Below are 15,391 nucleotides of genomic sequence, written 5' to 3'. Positions count from 1 at the left end.
CAGTCGGCGGAGCTCATTTCGGGCCTCTTGCCCTTGGCCTTGGCGGACCCCCCCGCCCTGCGCGCCCCGCATAGACTCAGGGCCATCTGCAGCGTCTGCACCGCCTCCTGCAGCTCCCCCATCTTCTTCTGTGCCTGCGCCTTTATCAGGTGATACAGCGGGTGCTCCCGGATCTGGGGAGACACGCGCCGTCACTCGGGCCCGGGGTCAGGGGTCACTCACTAACGGGGTCACTCTAACGGGACTCCGTCAGGGCACAGTGGACTTAATCACAGCTGAATGCTTAACACTAGTGATATGATTTTTCACTACTGCCTTGAGTCACCATGCAGATGTCTGACCAATTGTCATTAAGAATTACTTCAGGATACTTTCTGTGGTTTGCCATGTTTAAGGATAACCATAACAAAAAAAGACATGTTATAGTAACCTATAATGAATATACGCACCTGTACAGACACGGATATACATGAATATATATGTATATATTTAACGTCGTTTTGAGATTAACAGAAGTGTGAATTCCTCCACAGTCCTGCAGATGGGGTCTCTCACCTCGAAGTTGTAGCTGAGGCAGAGCTCCAGGGACTGGGTAGAGAGTTTGGAGCTGCCCTGCAGAAGGTGGATCTGAGCCATGAGGAGGTGGGCGTCAGCGTGGGACGGGTTCTGATCCAAACAGTGCTGCAGGCTGCTCTGGGCAGCATCGATGTCCCCTGCGGACAGCACGTAATAATAGCCACAACAATAATTAATAACAGGAGAGATACACTGCATATACACAAGGTGAAGGTAACCCACCTCAACCAGCACTAACATGAATCACTCACCTGAGTGACAGTCTGCTGCCACTGGGCACCAGATCACAACACGTATCAGCTCAATGGAGAAGGAGAGTGGTTATTTAACCAGCGAAAGACGGGGAAGGATCAGAGGAATTCAGTTTAGCAAAATAACCCGAACGTTCCGATGGCACAGTGCTTCCATTACTGCACCGGGAGCACTGATGTTCGATCTGGTCCTAAGTGAACACTGCCCCCTGCTGGCCCACCAACACCACCTCCAGCAGCAACCTGTTTTTCCCAGACAAACTGCCATCCAAGTACGAGCCAATCCCAGCCCTGCTTATCTTAATCCACAGGCCAGAGAAAGTTACAGGGAGCTACAGCAGCTGGGGATAACACTGATAAGAAGAGAAGCTGGTGTTCCACTGAAGAAATACCTCTGCACCCGCAGAGAGGAACATCACATTTAAAAATAAGAATGAAACACGCTGGTATCACACACAGTCACAGGGTGAAAGCTAAGCATACCCACTCAAGATTGGGCGTGACACTGTATGGTACATGGAGACACTGCAGACCCTCAGGACTGGCAAATCTGAGATCTGAAATGTTGCTATTTACGCCAGGTTGTTTTTGTGTCAGGAACAAAGCCCTTCCTGTACACTTAGGTCTTCAGCACTGGTACAGTGGAGTAATCACAGATTCCCCCTTTAGCTGTATGGTGATGTTAGGGTAAAGGAGGCTGAGGTAAGACTCAGCTGTTTTGTGCAGGCGGACAGAGGCTCACCGGACAGGAACTTGACCCTGGCCATCATGTAGACGGCCTGCAGGAGTCCCGGGACCGTCTTCACCACGGTGTCCAGCACAGAGGCGCAGTGCTGCAGCTGAGCAGAGGGGGGCTGGCCCTGGGGAGGGGGCTGGTGGGGGGCGAGAGGGAGAGAGAGGGGGAATGAGGAGGAGAGAGAGGGAGAGGGAGAGAGAGAGGGGGAATGAGGAGGAGAGAGAGGGAGAGAGGGAGATAAAGAGAGAAAGAAGGGGGGAGGGAGAGGGAGAAAGAAGGGGTGGGCATGAACACTGTTATAAACTGCACGAACAGTAGGTAGACTTGGATCATCCTTACTTCAGATGAGCCTGTGCACTGACCTTGGCAGGGCAGAGGGCGAGGTACTCCTTGACCACCTCCAGCAGGAAGTCGGGGTTGAGCTTCTCAAAGTACTCCACCCCGAGAGGCAGGCCCTGCAGGCCGGAGAAGTGTGTGTCCACCGCGTCGTTCAGCAGGTTGGTCACTTCCTCCTGAGGTTTGCGCTTCTTCATGGCCAGGACCGCACGCAGATACAGAAGCTCCTGAGAGGAGCAACACAGACTTTACACAAGGTTTACACATGGTTTACACAAGGTTTCAAGGTTTATACAGCTACTAACAGCCCTGCAATGCAGCACATACTCTCCAGTGAGACAGTTCAAGCAGTGCTGATAAAGAGCCACTTCTGAGGAGCTGATTCACTCTGCTTGGCATCATTCTGAAGGAGCCCTGTAGTGTCACACTAGCAACACCACCATTTATGGTCTACGGCCAAAACCACAGCCGCTAAGGACAGATAAAAGTCTTGATTCTGTGTCCGATTCTCAGTACCAAGAATCTACTTCCTGTTCCCCTTTCAGTCCCCCGTTGGAGGATGTCAGTTATATGAATAAATATAAACACGTCTAAACAGCAGGTAAACACTCATACGTTTCCAAGGGTGCGTGTCATTTCCAAGAAAACACAATGTTGGCTAACCGGGGAACTTCCAATAACTACAAAGCTGCACTTTTCCTTCAAGCTCTGTTTTAGTAATGACCCAAACTATTGCTGTAACACACATCTACTTTCATCCACCTTAAACTAAGCTGTTTCAGTCCTTCACAGAAGGAAACAGTTTTCTCTTTCAAGTTGGGCCAGTTTCTTAAAGAACCCTACTTAATGGTTATTACCTTACTTGGATATTTTCTTCTCTAAACTAATGGTATCACAGTGACCATCTAAAAAGTGGACTTGCACTGTATTAAATATTTGCTCCACCTGCTGATTCTGTGTTAGAAAGCTGGTGGACAGATGTATGCTTCAAACCAGAACATGCCCTCCGACAGCGAGGGATTTAAGAACTCCACGAGGTTTACATTTGCTGTGATGTGCCGTCCAGATGTGAGCTGTGGCCAGGGCCCTGAAAGCGCTCACCTCAAAAGTTCTTACTACACTGTTCTAGGCGCCAGAGAAAAAAGAGAGAGTGAGAAGGAGATGGAGGAGCAGAGAGAGAGAGAGAGAGAGAGAGAGAAAGAGTGTGTGTGTGTGTGTGTGTAAAGACCATGAGGCCCACTGCAGTTCTTCTCTTTGACGTTGCTGTGATGTTTCAGGAGTGGGACAAGGTACCAAAAAACAGGTTGAACAAAGACTAGCACTGTAGATGCCTTACCCCTGAATTTCACACACGCTGACTTGTGTGGGTGCTTTGCCCCTAAATTAGCAATACACTGAACCCTGTAGGTGCCTAACCCCTGAATCCCCAATCCACTAAACCCTGTAGGTGTCTTTCCCCTGATTTTGTACTTAAGAAGCTTTGTAGACATCCACCCCTGATTTCCAAAAAACTGAGCTCTGAAGCCAGCTCACCCCTGATTTCTGAACGCACTGAGCTCTGCAGCCGTCTCACCCCTGATTTCTGAACACACTGAGCTCTGCGGCCAGCTCACCCCTGATTTCTGAACGCACTGAGCTCTGTGGCCAGCTCACCCCTGATTTCTGAACACACTGAGCTCTGTGGCCGTCTCACCCCTGATTTTCCGATGGACTGCTGGATCTCTGCGAGGAACTCCAGCTGCTGCTCCGCATCCTCCACCAGGCCCTCCATCAGCTGGCACCTGATGATGCCTGTCAGCACAGAGGGGAGGAGCCGGGCGCGTCAGCAGCGCTCTGATTGCACCACACAAAACACCGTGTCACAGAACAGGAAGTGAGCTCAGTGGAGACGGTCTGAGACAACAGAGGTGCAGTCACAAAGGAGGGATGCAGAATGGGAAACACACACAGAAATCCCTGACACCATGGCCCCTCGATCCCGCCGTACCTGTCAGGGCCGACACGCTGGTCTCGTCCAGAGACATGGCCGTCTTGTACCACCTGATGGCCTCTTTGACTTGCCCTCGCAGGACCAGCTGGTAGCCCAGCTCGGTGGCCAGCTCCGAGTCCCCAGAGGCCAGGGAGAAGGCTCTGTCCACCAGCGTGCGGGTCAGAGCAAGGATCTTCTCAGCCCTGCCACACTGGAGGGGAACACTTCAGTTAGCATCAAAGTCAAAAGTCAAAGTCAACTTTATTGTCAATTCTCCAATATGCACAGGACATACGGAGGATTGAAATTGCGTTTCTCTCAGGCCCACGGTGACAATACAACAGTTCGACATAACACAATGACACTGAGAGACAAGAACAAGAATTTTCACAGAAAACAAGCTACAATACAATACAAACTACAATAGCATCCATACACACCGGCGCTAACAAAGCTAACTCAAACACATAGCCACAGCGTAATTATCGAGACCAGAGGAAGACTTCAGGTATTACCCATACAACACATCACTGCATGCATTATGTTTCATTTATAAATCATTATTAAAAGGTCCCAGTAAACTTCTATAATATCTTCAAGCCTCCACTGAAATATGAATGTAACTTTTTTCAGAGAAATGCCCAAGGTGCACCTTAAATCTTAAAGATTTTCGGTAAGCATGATCAGATTGAGGTCAGCAGCCTTTAATTCTCTGTGAGTATTCCTCTAAATCTCTCTGAAATGGGACCTGGGCTTTGCAGTTCAGACCAGTGGTGTCTGTGTGAGAGCCAGAGAGCCGAGAGTGACGGGGACAGCACAGCTGAACCCTTACCGCCCGAGTGAAGGCCAGGGACATGCGGTAGAAGAGCTCGGGATTGTGGGGTTCCTGCGTCTCCAGGGTACTGATGAGATTGGACAGCTGGTTTGCAGACTGAACAGAAAGACAAGACACCAAGTCCACTTCCATTAACGACAGAGCAAATTGCACACAATACCAGTTATAATGAAAATCCTTCAAGTGATTTTCAGAAAAACTGGCAGTGTAAAACACTCAGTAGTACTGCCTAAATTTCTGAAACTGTAGATTTTTGTGAATAAATGTACAGCCTGTGAGATTGTGGTTAGTACTGTGTGTAACTGTGCATTAGCATGGCCCGCTGAAGATCAATGCAAACTCTCCTGGCAGCTGCTTTCCAGCCAAGTTTAGGCCTGATCTGAGAGAGGATGCAGCAGTGAGACAGGGGCCTGTACTGTCTGCCCCACTGGAGTTCAGTAACGTGTGTGTGTGTGTGTGTGTGTGTGTGTGTATGTGCGCACGTGAGAGACTGTCGGTGTGTTATTTTGTACATATGCAAGTGTGAGAGACTGTTGGTGTGTTATTTTGTACATATGCAAGTGTGAGAGACTGTTGGTGTGTTATTTTGTACGTGTGTGTGTGTGTGTGTGTGTGTGTGTGTGTGTGTGTGAATATGTGCATGTGTGCGCTTCCATCTGCCCGGCCCATTGACTCCAGCACAAACACAGGCAGTCTTTGGGTTTCCTGAGACAGCCACTCTCAGACAGACAGACTGAGGGGAGGGAACACCAACCCTAAAAGCGGACACATGACCGCCACGCACAGGGCCAATCACAACAGCAGAGTCAGCTGTGGGCAGCGCCGCTGACAGCCCTGAGCAAGACTTCTGATTTCCAATCAATGGGAACCAGTTGTGCAATCCCGGGTTATCCTGGCCCCAGGGGCCTGCGACCTGTGACCTTTCCCCTCCACAGTCACAGTGCATCGACTGCGTATCGAACCCTCTGAAGTGCTCCACAGCAGCTACCCACAATTCTCTGTGCTACCGAGCTGGCCACAATGCGATGATAACGGCATGAGCCCAGACGACTGGGGAAACTGCTCTCTTCCACACATCAAAATATTTCACACGCTAAAATATTCATGCTTGATATTTTAAATCAGTTACACTCCCTAGTTAGTTCCGATCTGTGATCCTTCTGACGAGCACAGCGACGGCATCATGAACTTTAAGAGGCAGAGAAATAAGGAAAAAGGAGGTAATGTGAACAGAAACGGGCTTGGTTTTAAAGTGGTGAATGCCAGGTTGTGAAGGTCTACTCCTTGTGCTTCAGCGTGGTCCTGTGGATCTGCTGAAGTCACCCAGCCACTCAGCCTAGCTAGCCAGTCGCTTGGTGGTTACAGCTGTTTCCTGAGTGTCTGGTGTTCTATCTTAGGCTTAGATACTCAGCTGGCTAGAAAAATTAAACTCAACAGTGAGGAAATGTCAGCCAGCCACCTGGCAGGACAGTTGAAATGCACAGCAGTTGAGTTGCTCAAGTGCCACAGAGAGCTTTTCTACACACATTTCTCCTGATCTTTTGACCACTGGACACCCTTTCCCTGTGAGTTCAGAGAGACGCTATACACAGCGGCCTCCTGAAAGAGCGTTCAGAGGGCGAGAGTGCAGCCAGGGACGTAGCCAGGGCTCAGTATAAACACTGTCACACTGCGGCCCAAAGCTCGCTCTTTCAGAGAAGCACCTGTGTCTTTGAGTGCTGGGACGCCTCTCACCTCGGCCACGTCCCCCTCCCTGCACAGAGAGTGCAGAGCCAGCATCCTCACAGCTTCCAGATTGTTCTTATCCTTCTGCAGCAGCCTGCAATGGAACAGATGCATTCTGGGTGACACATCAAAGCTTTACGCACTCCTGTAACATACAGACAAGAGGCTAAAACCATTGGTAAATGCTGGCTAGCGTTATTGCCTGTTGTAATAACTGAAAATTTTAGCTGTTTTAATTTTCTTTCAAGCAACCCAGTCTAGCTCTTTGCTAAGCAGCCTGTGACAATCCCACTGGGAAAAGCTCACAACAAAACTTTCCCTGATGGACCCACAGGTCTCATCTTCACGGAGAAAACAGGAGAACTGACCCTCCCTGCACCTACAAACTATGCTGTGATTGAGGGCTAGCTAGAGGGGATTCCAGTGTCCTGGGTGTGCACAGGAAACTGAGAAAAACATGCACTTATGGTGACAATCCCGACAGATGGTCTTCAGTCACACTGCGTCACCGTCGTCACACGCTCAAACACATTCCTGACGGAGACGAGGAGCTGGGCTCTAGAAAACAGCTCCCTCTGCGTAACCAGCATTGTCATGCACAATTGGTAGTTGACCTTCATGAATGCATCTTTTCAGAGAAAGAGAATGCTCCGTTCTAACTCTGCTCAAAGGCACGCCCTGGCTTAGCAATAGTCACGTTATCCATACCTTTTGACTCTGCCCCCTTACCCCACCCTTCTCTGTCAGCTCATTCACACAGAGCAGGTACAGTTGAAAGATGTGCACCCTGGGACCGGTCCAGCTTCACTGTACCTCCTCAAAGGATCTTCCATAACACCCCCCCGCGACGGGGGCCTCTGGGATCACACCCCCCTTTCTCTCACGCTCCACTGTGACTGCACTGAGGAGGAACAGCAGCCTTTGAGTACCGCCTCCCTTCACCCTGACCCCATTTCCCTGCAAAGAATGTCTGCCAGACTGGTAATAATCATAATATTATAATATTGTTAGATTTTAGATGTTATCACATTAAAATAAAAAATACAAAATTAATAACAATTGCTTTCATATTAATGGACGTTATAAAGGGTTCTTAGTCTCATTCAGTTTCGTATGATGTAATTATGTTCTTAAAGACAATTGCCACACCCTGTTTTTCAATCTAATGCCTATTTACTGTAACTCTAGACACTCTACAACTGCAGCTCTGGACGCCGTATCAATAATAATGATAGATTTCATAAATCACTGGGTAAGAGCATCTGTCAGGAAAAAGCAAATAAGCACCTGAATAAACGAAAGCACTTCTGCGCTGAGCTGACCATGGGGTGCTGTGAAAGCTTTTCTCTGTGATTTCAGAGGCAGAGGTGTGTTGTAGTGGTAAGGAGCAGAGCTCATAAACTAAAAGGTTGCTGGTTAGATTCCCCACAGGGCCACTGCTGTTGTACCTTTGGGCAGGGTACTTAACCCACAATTGCCTCAGTAAATATCCAGCTGTATACATGGATAGAATTTGTAACGTATATGTACGTACGTTGCTCTGGATAACAGCGTCTGCTAAATGACAATAATGTAATGTAATGTAATCTCAGGTGAGGGAGACAGGGCTGATGTAGAACTCAGGTAAGGAGAGACAGGGCAGCTGTAGAGCTCAGGTGAGGGAGACAGGGCAGCTGTACAGGGTCTCAGGTAAGGAGAGACAGGGCTGCTGTACAGGGTCTCAGGTGAGAGAGACAGGGCAGCTGTACAGGGTCTCAGGTGAGGGAGACAGGGCTGCTGTACAGGGTCTCAGGTGAGGGGAAACACCTGTGAGCTGCGTCCACCGTCTGCTCCCAGTCCTGCAGCGTCAGCAGCAGCTTCATCTTCTCCGCCAGCGCCGGGACGAAGACAGGGAAGCTGGCGATCACCTGGTTCACCGTCTCCAGCGCCCCCGAGTAGTTCTGCCGAAACTCGTAATACTGTGCCTGAAAGGGAGTGACAAGGGTGAACCGGCCAAGCCGAGCTGCCTAACCAAACCAAAGGCGCTGCCATTTTCTAAAGAATCAAACAAATTCAATTTCATTCCAGCACAGCAGATGACAGTAGATGGAGTAAGAGGTTATGCAGGCCTTTATTTTTACACGTCAAGTGAATTTGGTGACATAAGAGACCCAGCAGACACAGATTTACGGCTGTTCGTGATTTGAGAGTTTCATCAATGGGTGCGAATTCGGAAAGGGAGGGCATTCTCGAGCTACCCTGCCAACTCTATCAGCATGAAATACTCCAGGGCAGGAGTGGAGGCTGAACCCAGAACTGTAAATAACAGCCATCTTCTTCTGCTGACAGAGGGAGACAACAGCTGTGCTGAATTTTGGAGAACATTATCATAACACAATAACTGGAGCAGTGACCTCACTCTTTATTACTGCAGACAGCAGTAACGTCGAGGTGCTCCCAGACAACTGTAAACTATTACCGCTATAAATTAAAACACAGCAGTTGTACTTATTCCTGTACCTTTCCCATCAGGGCAAAGATGTCGGCCTTCTCCTTCAGGGCCTCGTCGAAGTACTTCCCAGCCTTCTTGGCGTAGGCGTCCTTATTGGATGTCAGGTCTATCCATCCTTTTAGGATTATCCCCTGAATGAGACATTAATCCAGCGTTACAACAACAGCAACAAAGAAGAACCAGGCATAAGTGTAATGAGATCGGTAGTCTTTTGATTGGCATGTAAGGAATATGGGCCTCACTCAACTGAGAACAGTTCACACTGCATCACAATGACGCCCACACTAAGGCCCAGAGACAATAATGTTAGCAGCAGCATTCAGTTTTTTTTCTTAAAAAAGAGTATCATTACTTTCTCCCAGACACAAAGACAGAGTAAGACCTCTCTTTACCCTCATCACAATACGCTTTGTCATATTCATACATATATTGTGACATATTGTGAATTTTTTTTGTCATTTTGTTTTTTGTTATTTTATGTGACCCCAAAACTCACAACAAAAGGGATATCATGGAGGCTGGGGATCTAATAAGATAATCGATAAATATAAAATAATTTTGTGTGTAGATTGTTCCAGATCAGTGCTGCTGCCAGGGGTGTTTGCTAACAGACACTCATTAGACTCATGGGTCAGACTCGCCACTGATCCCAGGTCAGTGGCAGGTGGCGCATGGGAGAGTTACCCAGAGCCAAAAATTTAGGTGGAAAGATCTGTCATGCAGGTCTGAAGGAACATGTTCCCTCCTCAAAGAGCAAAGAGGTTCAACCTGAAAGACGCATTTACAAATACCAGCCAGAAGAGGGAGCCAGATTTATATAAACCTAAAAGTTTATATAGGATGGATATAACCATTTTACAATATTCTAACACGTACATGATTATTACATTATTAATAAGCTTTTTTCCACGGACCGAAACAGTGTGAAATTTAATAAACTGATGACCTGGCAATGCACAAAATCTCCAGTCCAAAGTAATCTGCAGGTTAATCTGGATTCCTCTCGAACCTGATTCCTCTCGAACCTGAGCTAAATACTGGGTCTGCATAGGATCACATGCTCTGCCAGTTCAGAACCGTGGCAGCAGGGCGATCAAAGCAGACATCACAGCCAGGCATGCACGTCTTGATTTTATCACCGTTTTAAACAGAGGACCTCACTGGCCTCCCTGAAAGACTCTACTACCTTGCCCTTTGGCAAGCTCATTTATGCAAACTTCTACTACTTCAAACTTATTTTTCCATTATATTCTATAGGGATAAAACATGACATATGACTCTGATATCAGCCTGCCACTTTCAGGAAATATTCCCTTTGACAATTTTGCAGGAACTCATCTTTCCACAGTAGTGTTAGTACCTTTGCCACTTAGCTATCAGTCAGCAGTTATTCACCATAGCAACTGAATGCAGTGACCTCAAGGTAGACAATGATTTACAATGGTTACTAGACATTTTATTGGCTGAGGAGCCAAAAGCCTGGAAGTATTGTATAGCAACACTGTCTGTAGCCAGGGAAATAAGCCTGTTTTTACTGTTTACCCAAACTGAAAGAAGCAATATGATCTCTCCTCACATTATGTGCTTGTATTCAGAATTCATACAATCGCACCAACATCTCTTGGTTTATAGACTATTTTTTTATATAAATTTATAATATAAACTTGTTTTGATGTCATACGAATTGCACTTGTCAGTCACAGGACTGTAACGCTTGCTAAAGGGTAACTTTAATGAAAATCTGAAAATATGCTTAATATGCTGTTCCTTACCTTTATTAAAGTAAGTACTGAAATCCTCTTTCCTTAATATCTAAGAGCACAAGCTCATTTGAAATCCTTTCTGGTTTCTAAGCCAATGTCATACTCATAAACCCCCCAGAATCCAATGCACCACCTGCCCTTCTCTCTTTAGATATGTAAAAAGCATTATCCTTGCTCATGCTTAAATAATAATAAAAAAACAACATTTTTGATCACTCATGGATACAAACTGACTCATAACTCTTGGCAAAGCTGTAGATATTTTCCACTCTCGGTATTAAGCTGGCTTTAACGGAGTGGAATTTAAATTCATATCAATTCAGTAGAATCGATTTCAGCGGATTGTTAGCTGGTGGCCCCAACAGGCTGAGAGTGTGCCACCAGCTTCACAGTGCAGTCTGGAGATACTGATAGCCAGCTTGACCAAACTGAAATGATAAGAAATATCTGCATTTCAATTTATGGAAAATTACCTAAAAAGGTTCAGGGCAGTAGATGCTTTGATGTACCGAAACGGTCAGTAGGTTTGGCAATCAAGTGTCCATGTATTCGAGAATGTCACTGTTTAAATCAGAGTGTGGCCCTCTCTGTGAAACCACTTCCTTGCCTGGTAACATACATACTTGCTAAACCTTAGATTAAGAAATAACAGAGACAGAACCAGCATTCTCCATATGTAGTGATTGTGGTTCTTACTAGGACCAGGTTAGGGTGCCACTCAACAAATTAACCTGCTTCTTATCAGTTCTGAAATGGCTGGAGTTACTATGCAGAGGGAGGCTATCTGATCCCTAAAACAACATAATGAATTTCCGATTTTCCTTCATATAACCCTTCAAATATGTGAAGGGAAGATTGCGGTGTGCTGCAGATGGGAGTTGTGTGTAAGTGAGTGTGTACGCGAGTGTGGGTGTGTGTGAGTGTGTATGGGAGTGTGTATGGGAGTGTGTATGGGAGTGTGTATGGGAGTGTGAGCGTGTGGGAGTGTGTATGGGAGTGTGTACGCGAGTGTGGGTGTGTGTGAGTGTGTATGGGAGTGTGTATGGGAGCGTGAGCGTATGTGAGTAACACTGCAGGCCCCGCAGCCTCACCTCCCTGGCCCCGCTGGAGATTTTGATCATCCTTTCGATGTACTCCCTGGCTTTGTCATTGCGCCCCAGGTGCCAGAGGAAGAGCCCGGCGTAGTACAGGCCCCGGGGCCCCGCGCTCTTCCGGTCCTCCTTCACCCGGCCGTCCAGCTCCTGAATGAGCTCTCTGTCTGCACGCAAACACACGCAGCCGTAAACATACACACACACGCCAGACACGGGCACACACACTCACAAGCACACACACACACATCAGCAGAGTCGCACACACACTCACAAGCATACACACACACGCCAGACACAGGCACACACACTCACAAGCACGCACACACACACAAACACACACACACACACACATCAGCAGAGTCGCACACACACTCACAAGCATACACACACACGCCAGACACAGGCACACACACTCACAAGCACACACACACACACACATCAGCAGAGTCGCACACACACTCACAAGCATACACACACACACCAGACACAGGCACACACACTCACAAGCACACACACACACACTCACAAGCATACACACACGCCAGACACAGGCACACACACTCACAAGCACACACACACACACACACACACACACACACATCAGCAGAGTCGCACACACACTCACAAGCATACACACACACGCCAGACACAGGCACACACACTCACAAACACACACACACACACACATCAGCAGAGTCGCACACACACTCACAAGCACATACACACTAACACACATCCATGTGCACACATGTACAAACATGTACACACCCACGCATGCAAGCACACGCCCACGTCCAAACAAAAGCACACAGACACTAATGGCTGCTTTCAGGAGAGAGGCTGGAGAACAGGCCCAGAGCAGACCTGCCAGGAATCAAACCCTGATCTGCCATGCTAGCAGGGGAATCAGCACTGGGTGCTACCAGCGCAAATCCTGATGACATCGCTCCCACCTGAGCGCAGTGGCAGGTGTTAGCACCACCCTGCCTGCCCCTCAGACACCTCCTTTTCCTTGCTGCCTTGAATCAGAGCAGCCTGTAACACCAGCACAGCACACCGCCTGGCACCTCTTATTATGTAACAGCAGGTCAAACCCCACCTCTGCCACTCCGCCACAGCTGAAAGCAGCAGCCTGTGAGTCCTGTGTACCAGCAGTGTAGCAAGCAGGTAGCAGCACAATTTCAGTGGTGACATCACTGCCAGAGGTGTGTTCAGCCAGCGTTGTTGCTGTCTGAGCTAGGGGTAAACTGCCTTTAGCTCAACTGGTACAAGTAATACACTGGTGATTAGAGTGGGCTGTGCAACAGGAACGGGGGTAGATCTCACTCACGGAGGTGCAGACCGCTTTCATGCTCGTTACAAAACCAAAGAGGGGAGCAAAAGGGGGTGCAGTCAGAGAGGAACCACACTTCTTCAATGTCAGGACCCCGTACTGGGGCTACGCCTGGCCACGACCCAGCCAAGTCTCAGCAGAGTCACCTTCGCCTCACAGCAGTAATGACCGTTTCAGTACACGTCTCTTACACACACCTGGGCTCGGCAATTTCTTCTGGGCGTAGACCAGGGCCATCAGCGTGCACAAGGACACGTCTCGCCTGTCCCTTATCGCCTCCAGCTCCTGGATGGCCTCGTGCACTCTGTCTGCGTGGGAAAACAGGGGGTTTGGGACGTCGGGTCAGAGAATGCCATCTCACGGGACCTGACTGAACGTGACCCAGCTGTACCTACCCTGCATGAGAGCACCATAGGCATGGAAGAAGCTGAAGATGGGATCACTGCTGAACTGCTTCTGCGTCTCACTGGCAGTGTTCATGACATGATTGAAATACTTCTTCTGGCAGTAGTAACTGATCAAAGCCTAAAAAAACAGTCAGGGACAGTTTACGATTCACAGGGTGTTCAGTATCAGGGTGATAACACTGTTGAATATGTGTGATCCCTCACACTGTTTCATCAGTGTGTTGAATGGCAATGCATGTTACATATGAAACAGAGAGAGACGTGTCAAAAATCATTCAATCATAAAAGTCACACCTGCAAGCTAACATTATTGAACATTGATGGTAAGTTATTGATACGGCTAAGGAAATACATACATGTTTATTGTGTATACATATAATACATGTATAGCTCGTTGCACTGAAAACCTGTTTTCCTCGCATGAGGAAACAGATATCCTTGCCTTGCATCACTTCACCTCCGCTAAAGGAACCATTCCTATTTAGACGTAACCATAGAAACAACATGAGCTCCAACACCAAACATAACCATGGGTAACCCAGGCTGATGGGCTCTGCTTGAATAATTCACAGCAAACATATCTCAGATGGGCACATCTGCGGAACATGAAACGCCGCTTAAGCTGGTCACCTTTTCATACATGCATCAATCTACAACACGATAAGGATTTTCACTACCGGACGGTAGGCCAGGACGTGGAAACCAAATAACAACCGTAGAGATAGCTGACGTACAGGTAGGTAGCAGGCAGCGTGGGTTAGGCAAGCTCCTGACTTGTAGGTCGCTGCAACGGCACCCCATAACTTTGCTTAACAAACTTCAGGACAAACGACTGAAATGTTTTACCGGAATTCGGAATCCGTTACACATAACGTTACAAACTACGGCGATACCTGGGACTTCTCGTATATTTCGAAAACCACTGACCACTTTGAAAATAGGCCTAAGGACCGTTTGTTGGTATAATAATGGCTGCCGTATAAAACGTAGGTATAAGCTAGCTATTCATCGGTACTCATTATATGTATTGTACAGTAAGTCATGACAATTAAATTATATTAATCAATAAAGTGTATTAAAACAATTGAATCGGCTAAACTAAGGTAACTTCGATCGCAATTACAATCGCCCTGTTTTGCTTATGTTAGCTGTCACAGGATAAAGTTGGTTAAGGTTACTTCGTATCATCTTTATATCCCGTCGCACGTTTTGGGTGGATCAGATCTATGCAACGTACCACTGCAGCGCGATACAAGCGATCTAGACACATGCAGGGTTATGCCAAATATCCTCAGGTTGCAAACTAAACGAAAATGTTTAACTGTCTGACAGAATGTATCGCAGTTGTTGCGTAGCCTGTCAGACTGCACACTAGGTGTATCAACTGCAACAACCTAGAACAAAAATATAATGTATCAACTCACCAGCATCGACTCCTGATCCTCTGTTTCAGACATGGCAGCCTTTTCGCCAATACCTTAAAGATGGGAAAAAACAGATTCCACTTTCGATCAGAGAACACTACGCGTACATTTTCGGAAAAATGACTATTTGACCACTTTTCACTCCTTTCTCGCCATCTTGATACTTCCTGGCGTCTCCGTTACTAAACAACCGCCGCCATTTCCGAGTGGTGGCCGGGAGAATGAAATGGATTTGATGCGATCGGAGCCCGGCGGACGCGCAGCCCTCGCAAGGTGGCGCACCAGTCATGGCTGTGCTTGCACCTCGCAGCGATCACAGCACTGACGATTTCAGCTGCCGAGCAAGGGAAAATGGTGGCGCATTAGATCCGTTATAGCAAGGAGGTATCTATACCTCCTTCATTATAATGTACGAGGCGTTTTCTGTGCACAATGCAGTTTATAATGTTTA

The 15,391-nt window shown here is 47.6% G+C and overlaps 1 protein-coding gene across 1 annotated transcript in view; it reads right to left on the bottom strand.

Annotated features, from left to right (window-relative positions):
• The window catches only part of ttc21b (tetratricopeptide repeat domain 21B), a 25,115-nt gene extending 9,945 nt beyond the window's left edge, over positions 1–15,170 (bottom strand). The window contains exons 1-14 of the mRNA XM_036545835.1: positions 14,941–15,170; positions 13,505–13,634; positions 13,307–13,417; positions 11,774–11,940; positions 8,928–9,050; positions 8,235–8,392; positions 6,438–6,522; positions 4,701–4,799; positions 3,887–4,079; positions 3,593–3,690; positions 1,926–2,126; positions 1,570–1,699; positions 556–713; positions 1–173 (exon numbers count right to left, since the gene is read on the bottom strand). The exon at positions 1–173 is cut by the window's left edge and continues 52 nt beyond it. Of these exons, the coding sequence (XP_036401728.1) occupies positions 1–173; positions 556–713; positions 1,570–1,699; positions 1,926–2,126; positions 3,593–3,690; positions 3,887–4,079; positions 4,701–4,799; positions 6,438–6,522; positions 8,235–8,392; positions 8,928–9,050; positions 11,774–11,940; positions 13,307–13,417; positions 13,505–13,634; positions 14,941–14,973 (1,859 nt within the window). The 5' untranslated portion in view covers positions 14,974–15,170. The remainder of the gene's footprint in view (positions 174–555; positions 714–1,569; positions 1,700–1,925; positions 2,127–3,592; positions 3,691–3,886; positions 4,080–4,700; positions 4,800–6,437; positions 6,523–8,234; positions 8,393–8,927; positions 9,051–11,773; positions 11,941–13,306; positions 13,418–13,504; positions 13,635–14,940) is intronic.
• Positions 15,171–15,391: the final 221 nt, after the last annotated feature.

This window comes from Megalops cyprinoides, chromosome 14 (assembly GCF_013368585.1).
Source record: "Megalops cyprinoides isolate fMegCyp1 chromosome 14, fMegCyp1.pri, whole genome shotgun sequence".
Taxonomy (NCBI): domain Eukaryota; kingdom Metazoa; phylum Chordata; class Actinopteri; order Elopiformes; family Megalopidae; genus Megalops; species Megalops cyprinoides.
Note: the sequence above shows the minus strand (reverse complement) of the source record. Positions and strands in the feature narration are given on the sequence as shown.